This window comes from Zosterops lateralis, assembly GCF_965231275.1.
Source record: "Zosterops lateralis genome assembly, chromosome: 3".
NCBI classification, from domain to species: domain Eukaryota; kingdom Metazoa; phylum Chordata; class Aves; order Passeriformes; family Zosteropidae; genus Zosterops; species Zosterops lateralis.
In genome coordinates, this window is record NC_139764.1 from 85,023,612 (window position 1) to 85,036,186 (window position 12,575).

Genomic DNA, 12,575 nt, shown 5'->3' on the forward strand with positions numbered 1-12,575 from the left:
ACTCAGGAGGAGGTTTGGTTTTGTATTCTTACCCACCCAGAGCTGGAGTGCCAAGATGGTGAGACATACAGAGAAGGGAGGGGGAATCCTGATCTCACTCAGTGATGATGCTAAGGAGAATAATTAAATATTCATTGAAGTGAGGACTTGACCTAACTTATCCACATCTCTGATGAATGCCCTCATTACCAGTCTACAGACTCATATTTCCTCATTCTGTCCAGATGCATACTCAATTTCTTAGGCAACGTGAGGAGAGCTCCAAAGAGGCTGACCAAAGGAAGCACACTCTTGCATACATAATGGTCGTTGGAATGCTCCACTGGAAGGAGAAAGGCTCAGCTCCTTCTTCATCAGAAGATCAAATGGCAGCATCTCTGAGGAGTTAATTTTCTGAGGTGCTAAATACACACTGGAACCAGCCAGGTGGTTAAACAGGAACTGTATTAGTTGAATGCAAATGAAGCACAAAAATTTCCTCCTTTCTGTCTTTTAAATATAGCACAGTTCAAGAAATGGGCTGGATCGAGGTGTCCAGGAGAGAGAAGATGGATGGGAGAACTGTTTTGTTTGAAGCTGCTCAGGGGCATTAAAATCGAGGTGTCTCCTTGGTGTGCAGAAGCCTGGGTGCCAAAGAGACTCTTGCCAGTACAGTTTTGGACATGTTTAAAGGTTGGCAGAGGCTACCTATAACATTTAACATTCTCTTTTGTAAATCTATATAAATGTTAGGTCTTTTAGTGGACCTAATGCTCAGTGTTTCTTAAAAGCTTCCTATTTCAAAATCTCAAACAATATCTAGGATTCCTGGTGCTTTGCTGAGCTCAGTCCAAGACTGGCATGCTGTTTTCTCTTTGTTCTTTTGTGGATCACCCAGTGACTCTCAGGGCAGTTCCAGGTATCCATTCCTGTATAGCCTTTAGAGTGTGCAATGCAGTTCCTGGTGGGTATGACAATCTTGGTAACTAAAAATATAGTTTATCACTTCAGATTGACTTACTAGTGAGCTGTTCCATATCCTTTTGTCTTGGTAAAGCCTATTGATATTGCAACCACCAACGCTGGCAGTCCTGAAAAAAACCAAAACAGTAATAATCAGCAGATGCTGAGTAAAATATTGCTGTTCTGCTTGGACAAAAAATGACAGGGCAAGCTTAATGCAAAATGGACAATTTTACATGGAATGAATTATTTAATGAAGCACATTGCTATTGTAGGATTTGTTTTTCTGAAGCACTGGCAGGGGGGAGGACACTGTTTTCTGCCCACGGTGTACTGTTTTGATGTAGCTAAATTACTGGTACATTTGACAAGTCTTAACTAGAAAGAGGTTTCATGAATATTCAGAGAATGTGTCTTTCTTGTTTTATTTTGATTTCTAGCTATTACACAACTTTGCTAAAAATCTCCTAAAATTTTGCTAGAACCTATTTAGGAAAGAATGCTACAATATACACCAGGATAGCTTGAGCTTGGCTTCTAACCTAGTTTTCCTTTTAGTGTCATGCTGTCTACTATCTTTCAGTTTTCCTCAAGAAAACGATGTTATTCTTGACATTGCCACTGCACTAAATGTTTCATTCCAATGATTGTTAGGAAATTAATTTTACTGACTTACCCCATCCAAGGCACAGGAAACGCTTCCTTATGAGCCGTGTCCTAATTTTTCCAGTAACAGCCATATATGACTGCCACGCTTCTGTCAAAACCCAACAGAATGAAGCTAAGAAGAAGAAGTGTAAAAATGCGGTGGTTGTGGTGCAGATGCCCTGCAGGGAGCAAAGAGAAGCTCATGCTGAATACTTAGGGACACTCATTTCTGTTTTCAATTCAAAGAGTTGTCATATTCTATCATCTTGACCTTTATCCTTAGCATCAACTCTTTCTTTTTTTCCCTTTATGATGTGGTGGCCACAAAGAGCAAGAGAAAGAAAGAGAAATGTTTATGGGGATTAGGCAGAAGAGGTTTTGACTTGTTTTCCCAAACACTGAGTGTTCTGAGCAGGGACAAAGACACAAAATAAACCATGCCAAGCAGATTTTTCTCTGCACATTTACTTTGACCAGGGACCATCATAAAGCCACTCTGGTAGGCCAGTTACAAAATTACTGATTATAAAATCACACTGAGCTGAATAGAGAAAATGTGGGGATATAAATGCCCCTAATTGCCAGTTATATTTTATTTCCCTCCATGAAGAAAGACCCTGATTATAAAATTTAAATTTGATTTTTTGATTTTTTATTTAAATTTTACAGAACGTTAACCTCTTGGAATATACTGTCTTAGATATTTTTAGGCAGGTTTAAATATCAATGTTTAAGTATCATAACCTTAACGATTGCCCTAGATATTGTTTTTATGGGTATCAGTCATTTGTCATCTGAAAAGTATTTTGAGCACATGCAATTGGCTTTCTTTTGTCACTGTAGTCCTTAATTAAACTTGACATTGTAGCTTATATAAATGAGCTTCTTGGCATAAATTATGATCTGTGCTCCACTGTGTTGCTTAAAATGCCAGTAGCAGGCTACAAAATGCAGTCTGCATATTACCCCAGAATCAAGACCACATCAGTAATGTAGAGAATACCATTAACACAATTTATCCTTAGCACAGTTTAAAGTGTCAAAATTATGTTAAGATAAAAAGAAAAAATAGTTCACACCCCCAACATCAATGAGGTAAACTAATGAAAAACTGAAAGATGTAGATATTACTTTATGATTATTTCTTTATGCATCATACACACCTAACAGCTACCCCATGCTTAGCCTTGTATTAAGGCTAGTCAAGAGTTTTTACTAAAATCCCAGTTGAGCAAATTATTTAGGGAGAGAATATGCACATTCCTACTTATATAAAGGTGCTTGCATATATTGCTGATTCAAGGCTAATAGGAAGGATATGATATATATGACACCCACACTTTTAAGTTCATTTTACATTCTGAATTACTTCCCAATATGTTTTGGGTTGAATTTTCTATGGTGTTAATTTTTCCAGATTCTTATCTGAAATCAGTTGTGCTGATTAACTTCAATCTTAAATAAATAGTTCATAGCTGATACCAGCTAGCACTAGCATTAGCTGGCATCAACCTCTGAACTTTCAACAATTTATGCACTTGAAGAGTCAAAACATATGCTTTCCAACTTTGAATTTACAGATGTGACAAACACCTTGTCTTCAAACCCTGAGCCAAACTGTCTTTTTATATATAGAGGAAAGGGGTTCTGTATAATTATACACAGGAGAACTGTTGTTAATTAAAAGCAAACAAACGAACAAAAAAACCCACCAAAAAACCAAAACAACAAAAACTAACAGGTAATGTAAACTGGAAAAAAACCAACAGAAAAGGCACTATTCTATCCTAGGCTTTGGCATTGATTCTTATGTTTTGATGTCCCTGAGGTAAAGGGATTCATAAAATCTATCCAGTTAAAGCCTGACTAAAAGCAATATTTCCTGTATATGAAAAAAAAAACAACAAAACCAAACTCCGCCTATTTAAAATGAAAGTTCTGCAGTGAAACACACAATAAATATAATAGAGAAATTCATAAATGTCCTTTCTTTAACTAGCTCGTTCATATGTTATGAATTCCTACTACGAAATTTAAATTTTCTTTCCTATCAATGTTTTTTGCAAAAGCTAGAGAGTTCTGTTGGAGCAAGAATTTGACAACAAAATTACTTTTGAGGAACAGTACAGAATCTTTTAAGGAGGAACTGCATAGGTTAAAGTACACCCTGAAAAAAAAGTGAATATACTATTTCCCTTATAAATAATGCAAATACAAACAAAGCCTTATCTTTTTGGTGAAAACACTGCTAGCTCTTACGGTTGACTTGAGTGCACACTGTAGGATTTAATTCATAATTTATCCTCTATATTGAAAAAAGAGATAATAATCCAAGACAAATGTGGATGTGGCTACTGTGGAAGGAAGAACTGTGATGAAAATGTTAATGATCATGTTGAGCAGAAAATGAGAAGACAGAAGCAGGTTTTATGAGAAGCGATCTGTGCTCTAGCTGGAATATGTGAATGCTGATTATATCGAACTCCTCTGAGCAGCAGACAGGGGTCTTCAATGAACAACAATGGTAAGTCTGTGTCACTGATATAACAGTGTATTTGCATCACATGCCATCAGAAAGATGCAAATCAGCCTCAAAATATCACCAAACAACCACTGTGGGATTGCAATGACAGGTTCATGAGCAGGCAGTGCTTGCAGCGAACTCAGCTTCCCCCCCTGCAAGAGAAGCAGTCCTGGCAAACAAAACTGCCCCCTCCCAGGCACAGCCATGGGCTCAGCACAGTTGTCCAATTCCCCACTGGAAATCTGGCTTGTATGTACTTCCTTATTCTTCCCCTTTGATAAATAAATAAGGAAATAATGCTGTTCTGTCTGGGAAAGCACTGTATCTGGGAAGTCAATTTCCAAATAGAAACGAAAATTCATTTTCACCAAAGGCTGTTATTGAATGAACCATTGTAATATGTCTAATTTTAGAAAGTATATATTAGCATTTTTTTCTTGCTCACCAGGTTATGGACTACAGCCAATTTCTCCTTCCTCTCCTCTTCTTCCATGGCCAGGGACCACCTTCCCTCACCTTCCTGCACATGCAGCAGCATCACTCAAACCTTGTGGCCCATCACTCACTGAAAGCTGCAGTGTGTCAGCCTGCCTGCACCAAGAGATAGTGGTACACATCTTCCCCATGGCTTGAGGAGGAAATATTTCTCATTTGCTTCTAATTCTAGTTTATTAAAACTCACTGAATTAATTACCTGTGCTGAGGACCTGTCAACCTGCAACAAAATTAATTTTAACAGCCTAATTTATTCACTATTTCTTCACGCTTCTGAAATTAGGTAAACTTTTACTCTAACCTCATCTTCCTCACATTGTTCTTGTTCTTGCCTCCCCATATTTACTTATAAATGAAGGGAAGGAGTTCTTATGTCCTCAGAATGCATAGTTTCATGGACTTTAATTGAGTCTCAGGTGTTAAGCTACCTGGAATATCTAATTAAGATCATTCATCCATTTTTATTAAACAATATACTATTGAAAGCAAGAACACACATCAGGCATCAAATTATTTTCTTCTCTCATACTTGTGAGACACCTACTTCAAATGAGCATACTGAAGAACAGCTGAGAAATCTAAAAAACAACGGAAATTCACAGCTACGTGTTCTAGTGATTAATTTTTTTTATATAACAACGACCAATGAAGTAGAGAATACACCAATTTTTATGACCTGCAAAAGTAGGTCATAAATGTAACCTCAAAATAAGAATTTATCAACATTCTTTGAGCATCTAGCTGTTGTGTTTGGGTTTTTTTAAAAGAACAATGGTATTTTTTTTAACAGAAAAATATATGTTTGTTTCTTTCTTTAATAGCAGTGTCCATTACTGTAAATCTTCCACACAAAGGCAAAGAGGGTTAAGTAATAACACCTGATTTGTGTTCTTGCCCTGAAACTGATTCTTTTTCCTTCAACAAATTTGTTGACTGTCTCTGGATTCTGATAAACAGTATAAAAATCAAAGCTATTCAAAGATGAACATGAAAAATGAAATCTGTATTGGTGGTAGTGAAATGAACAGGGCTAAAACCCACTCAGATTATTTAATGAAGCAGAAATAAGAGGTAGTAGAAAACCATTTAAATAATAAAATTTCTTAGAGATTGGAATCTTGCCTTTGACTTATCTATGCAGAGATAAGCCTAAGGAAATAAATTAAATGGGTGCTATTGTTATGATCTTCTGATAATGCACTGAGTTCACAAAGAGCACCTAAAGACCAGTATAATGAATAAATGAAAGAAAGAATAAACAAATCAAAGATAATACAAAGGACACAGTAAAAAGCAGAAAATTAATTCTATGATAAAATTTGTATATTTTACTGTCTTTTAGTAACTTCTAAGCCATCAATTCTCAGTGTATCTTTCCCTTTTTTAAATTAAAAATGTAAATTCATAAAAGAAGATACTGCTTATTATTCTGAAATTAATTTTTTTTTATTATCACCTATTTTTAAACTGATTTGGGCAATGCAGTATCTTTGTCTCAGGAGCAGCAAAATACAGGGATACAATATATTAGTCAGATAATATTGAATGCTAGATTAAATACATGTTAAAATGTCACTTTATTCTATAAATGATGTTCAAAGACTGGGACAAAGAAGTAAGAACTTCCTTTTCAGGAGTGGTTTTCTGGAAGACAGACATATTTTCAGTGACAAAAAATATGGCAAGGGAGGCTGTCTCTTCAGTTGCAAACATATTTGAAACTCATAGGATCTTAAATGCCTGAGAAATCATAGCTGAAGTCTTTCAGGTTTCTCTTCCATGATCATTAATGTTGCTGACACCATAAAGCTTTGAAGATATCATTTTAAAAATCCCATGTTTCTTTCTTTTGACAGACTCCAGTGCTGCTAACACCACTTGTTCAAGCAAAGAACTCAGGAAATCAGGTACTGATACTGAAAATAGCAATATAGTAGAAATAGTTATTCTAAAATAATGTTATTTATGTTTTCAACCAACAGCTATGAAACTATTTATTTTAATTAATACAAAAATTTAGAGATCATCTAAAAGTTTTTTCTGGTATTCTTAGCAGTTGAAGGCTCAAGTGGTTTAACTTCACCACATTTTTTCTGATATCTGACATGATAGCCCAGAATAATTATCACTTGACTTGCATTAGTATGATGAAATATGCACAGTTAATTATTATACTGAAGGATTCTCTATGCAGTACAAGACAATATGAATGGGAGCCTTTATTTGTATCTTTAAGGCAAACTGGTTTTGCGGTGCAACAGCAGTAATCTTTGAGAAGGTGATCTGCCTTACAAAGATAATGAGTGATAGCTAAGGACACTCAATTTTTTGTCCTTCTACTCAATCATTTTGTTTACCCACAAGAAGCAAGATGCCTTTCTAGGTTCTGATAAATAGGATATAAGCTGGCTGTAAATGACCCAGCTCTTTCTGCAGCTTCTTTGATTTAGTTTACAATTACACTCCCATCTTTATCAACAGCATGTTTCTCACAGCAAATGTTTTTCGGCATCAAATTTTATTTTTCTTTGGTATTATATACAAATTATCACAATAGTTGCTAAACTTTGGGACCATTTTATGTGCCGAGTCTCAGGATGCAATATAATTTGTTCAGCTACTTTGATTTAAGGCTTTTCTTCTCTTGTGGAATCTGTCCTTTTATCTGACAATATAGCCACAGTGATCCTATTGCAACAGTATAAGTGTATCTGGAAGTAAACTTACACTTTAAATTGTAATTGTGCGTTTGTGCTTTCCACATACACTTTTAATATCCTTCTTACTATTTTCTCTAGTTTCTTCAGATTTTACCGACAAATTCAGTTCCTGCTCCTCTTTTACCAAGATTTACCTTGAAGGTATTTCTAAAAATTGCCCCTCTATGAGTAAAGCACTTACAATCTCTTTTTACACTTACTTATGAAGGCTAGTTAGAACGTCTCCCATTTTTCCCAGGCGCAGAGTTTAGCAGTAGAAGTGCTGTTTATATGTGACTCACTAGAAGTATATGGAGCCTTATTTTTAACTTCTGCCCTTTGCAGTTAGTTTTTTTCAAATTTCTCTCTCGATAGCTGTCACCTCTATCAGAACACCAACAACCTCTGCATTTAAATCTTGTACAGTATAGTTGTACTGCAGCATCCCTTATGTCTATGGAGAACTTCTGGGTTTTATTCAAAATAATTCCTTTGGTAGCCACTATTCTTCTGCATATCTTATAATACATATAGTATAAAATAATTCCATCTACTAGATGTGAAGGGATAGTCCCCCACCTTTTGGGGCAGAAAAGAATTCATTAAAGTTTCTAGCTGCATGTGCAAACCTTTCTTACTGTCCTGTGGCAGAATGTCTACACTAGTATCAGCAGAGGTATCCTTTATGCACTGGCATGTGCATAAATTGTTAGTTTTAACCTGGGCCAAAAATTGTTCTCTTAGCCCAAGTCCACACAGAGACTGAAAGAGAGCCTGGGCAAGAACCCTTCCTCATGGTGGTCTTGCACTCAACGCCCTCCTGCCCTGGAGGACTCGAGTGTAAGGGATGGAAGCTGTGTTGTGATAATTTGCCTTGGGGCTGTAGAAATATTTGTGGCTCATTTTGGTGACTAGGAGGGATAGAGGCAAGAAGTGCAGCTGGATAATTTATATTATGCTGTGCTATGACTAATACACGAGACAGTAAAATTCATTCCATGTTTGCAGCATTCTCTGGAGATTGTCAGTACAAAGCTCAGGTTTGTATTGTTTAACTCAGAATTGCTTTCTTGGTGACATGCCCACAGTAAATTGAAAGCCAGGTGGAAGACAATTCTCATACAATTTCCTTACACTCGTACTCATTTTAGTCCTCGCCTGGTTTGGATTGTTATTGCCAGGTTATATTTAAGCAAATGAGTTCTGCACAAGCAGTATCACAGAACAGGTTACTCAGAGGCAATTTAATTTCTTCGATTACAAAATGTGGCAACACAATTTCTTCCCCTTCTGCCTTTGTGCTGTGAAGATGTGTATTTTCCTGTGCAGGCAGGAAATTAAAGGAATGGGATTCTCTTCTTTTTTACAGGATTAATTCAGAAGTCAGTGGAAAGACTCCCATTAATTTAAGTAGGCTTTATACTGGGTGTTACACCTATAGAATAAGGGATGAAATATGCATGAGCAGAGGCTTGTGATCTTGCTTCTTATCTTAAGTGCTTTAAATGTTTACAAAGTATTGCATGAGCATTTTTTCTGGTAAGTGAATATGGCCTACTTCACATAATGAATATATTGTGTTGACTTTGATTTTAAACACTTTAAACAAGGTAAACGTCAGCTCTGTCAGGACAAAATAACTTAATACGTTAACTCTGACCTCAAATAAGTGTATTTTGAAGTTTTTGAAGCTCAGAACAAGAGGTTTGCAGGCAGATCTAAAAGAAAATAAGAAGCTCTTTAAAACTCTAAAGCATAAAATAAATTTATATATTTTCAATTCTTTCCTGACTAATGAGTCTCAAATTGCTATCACAGTGCCATAATAGTGATACTTCCCTGTGCCAGAGAAGACCCATTTCTAATTGTCCTCTTTTTCTTGGAGATAAGGCTTTTTCTTAACAATTCTTTTGAACTCAGTTTAGGTAAAAAAGTGGAAATTACTTGTATGCTTTCTTAAAACAACTTCTTCATTACTGAGCTATTGAGGAATGAGAATTTTAAAAATTAAATTGAAATTGATGCTATCTTGAAAAATTGCTCTATAAAATAGTTTTGTGAGGTTTTGCATCACCAAGTCTGAAAGATTTGTTATTTAAAGAAGGATAAAATGTAGATTTGCAGATAAAATATAGATTTGCTTTTTGAATTGATGGACAAGCAAAATCAACCTGGTCTCTGAAAACCATTGAAAAACTATTGAAAAATGACTTATGTTCTTGTACTTAATTGTGGGTAACAGCAATATTTCTATATTGAAGGACTGAAGGTGCAGTGTGAACAAAAGAGACTGGATTCATATTGATGCATGCACAATTTGGCCTGAAAAGTCTCTGCAACGGGGCGTGATTCAGAGGAGAAAAGAGAATGCATGCTGGCTGTCAGAATGCTTCTACTGGGCTGTCAAAAAGAGTTCTATTTACTTGGGAACTATGCAAATTAACATATAGATTATGGATCAGTAATTAAAAAGCTTCACTGATGTTATTACACTTTGGTTTTCAGGACAGTTGTTTCTCAGGAACTGTTTTTAGGCCCTAAAAATTCCATATTGCTTTAATTTTAAAATACGGAATGTGTAGAGTGTTCTCTTAAATGTGGACAAATGCTCTTGGCAGATTTGGAGAGATATAATAATGAGACAACTACATTAACAGTGAAGAAAAAGCTGTTTGGCTGTAACATATGATGTGCTGTACAATCATTTCAGCTTACTAGGTAAAGATACTCAGCTTTTTAAATCACTCTTCGGGTTGTTGCAAGTAATATTAAATAATAAGAAAAATTTGTTTGCATTAGCTCAGTGGCTATACCTGTTTGGAGAAGAACGAAGAACACAAGAGCCAGTAGTCAATTAGTGTGATGAGCAACCCATGTTCCAAAGGTCCCTAGTCTTCCTAACCTTCATTTATTTAAAAGTTCATGACGGAGGCTGTGTGAGTAGCTAGGGGCAATGAGCCAGGATTGGTAATGAAGAGGTGGCTGAGCTAAGCACAAGGGTTACACATGAGTCAGCAATGTCAGCAAAGAGTGGCTCAGAGCACAGTTGAGAGGATTCTCCCTACGGAGCTCTGAGAAAAAGAGGAGGAGGTGTCCAGGCACAGATGAAGGCAAAGAATTGAAGGAGCTGCCTTGAAAAGATGGTGTAATGTAAGAGAGTAGTAGAATGGATACATATATGAGACTTCAAATTCTTACATGAAGATCCAAATGCAGCCAGTGCAAACTGATGTCCTGGTGAAACAAATTACCATGCAAAACCACCATTAGGTAGACAGAAAATACTGCCTTGTGTTGCCCCCCAGTGCAACACATTTTTGTTAAAGAATTTTTTCTTCTAAGAAAATGTGGTTATCACATGAGTATCTCTACTCTTAAATAAGATCTTCTGTTTGCTCTACTTTAGATTTAGATGTTATTCACTAACAATAAAATTGCTGGAATTTTAGGGAGTTTCTTCAGCAGTCAAAATGATGCCTAGAATGAAAGTTCAACAACAAAACCTGCAGTTGTCTTTCAGTTAGTCTGACTGTGATGATTATAATGCTGCCATATGAAAACAGTCCATCTTCTTGTCTCGGATATTGGTGTCAGCAAAGATTCCTTCTCTGCATATCTCTAAGAGCTGAATCTCTTTACATGACTGACTGAAATCATTGAAGTGATAGCTTTGCAATGCTATTACAACAGTGCCATATGTCACCTACCTTCATTCTTTTTCTGTTGCTTTGGGGTTTTTTTTTTTTTTTTTTTTTTTTTTTTTTTTTTTTTTTTTTTTTTTTTTTCATAGCGCACATGTATGTCTTAGAAGTCTTTATGTAAGAATAATAACATGAAAAGTATGATTTCTTCCCTAAAAGCATCCTTAATTTCAAGCATGCTCAGTTTTCCTCCAAGGACAATGTCTTTCAGGATTAGTAGTATGGAGAAATGGTGTCTGTGAAAGAAGTAGTTTAAAGATAGAAAAATAGAAAGAGTAAAATTTCAAAGTTATATTTTGAGTATTATAAGGAATATTCTTTCAAAATAGAAAGAATCCAGGAAAGGAAGAGAATATCTACATTATTGTGGCAATCCAAGTCTTCTCATACCACATAACTTCTGTTTATTTTTAAAAAATAACAGACAAAGCAAATTTTTAAAAGATATGCTATGGTTACATCTAGTTGTACTTGCTAACAAAATGGGTGAGACAGCATTCCCTCATCCTGCAGCCAGCTGGAATGGTGCAGAAAATGTCTATGTTAGTAAATTTCTTTCTATGCCAAATTAAGGTGGCCACATCCTAACTGGTCCCTTGCCAGTTCCAACTATCCCAAGCTTTGGGAATTGACTGGGGTAACGCTAGCTACTGTGGGACAAAATCATGCCAGGAGGCATGCTGATTATTCCAGAGTACTTTAGGCCAGTGCTTGGGGTCATGTTCACCTACAGAGGCATGTAGAACACTTTGACTTTGTTCTCTTACCCAGCAAAACATGAAGTGGGCTTGAGCAAATGTGGTGGGCTGACCTGAGCCAGCAGCTAAGCACCCACCCAGTCACTTGATAATTCCCCCAGCAACACGGGGAAGAGAATCAGAACAGCAAAAGTGAGAAAAACCTGTGGGTCGAGATAAAGATGGTTTAATAAGTGAAGGAAAAAAACGCTTGCACCAAGTGATGCAAAAGCAGTCACTCACCACCTCCCACTAGCAGACTGTTGCCCAGCCAGTCTCCAAGCAACAGCCACCTTTAAAAGACCAGTGCTGGTTGTATTCCTGAGTATGTTGTCATACAGTATAGGATAACTCTTGGTCATTTGGGGTCAGCTGCCTATTCCCTCCCAACTTCTTGTCCACCTCAGCTGACACGCTGCCAGGGCAGTTGAGAAACAGTGAAGGTCTTGATGCTGTGTAATCACTGCTCAGCAATAGCTAAAACATCAGTGTGTTAGCAACACTCTTTTTATTCAGAAATTCAAACCACAATAACATGCAAGATCCTGTGGGGAAAATTAGCTCCATCTGAGCCAAACACAGTACAGAAACCTAAAAATTAATCCAAATGCACTGTGTGTGCATGCGTTCATGCTTATGAACAAAAGGAAACAGATGCTTTTGAACATGTTCATAGAATGTGTAGACAAACACACACAGGCACTTTAAAAAGAACTAATGCAAATGCTTTTGAAAGTTTTTTTATGGGATACATATATGTATATATGTAGTTCAACAATTTTTACTGTTTCTTTTAGTTCAAAACCCAATTTTAATTTTCTTTTCCAGA

At 36.3% G+C, this 12,575-nt stretch overlaps 1 protein-coding gene across 1 annotated transcript in view; it reads right to left on the reverse strand.

The window, feature by feature from the left end:
• ADGRB3 (adhesion G protein-coupled receptor B3) overlaps window positions 1-12,575 on the reverse strand; it is a 445,728-nt gene that overhangs the window by 41,928 nt on the left and 391,225 nt on the right. Inside the window, exons 20-21 of the mRNA XM_083856501.1 lie at window positions 1,619-1,769; window positions 1,001-1,070 (exon numbers count right to left, since the gene is read on the reverse strand). Coding sequence (XP_083712627.1) covers window positions 1,001-1,070; window positions 1,619-1,769 — 221 coding nt within the window. The remainder of the gene's footprint in view (window positions 1-1,000; window positions 1,071-1,618; window positions 1,770-12,575) is intronic.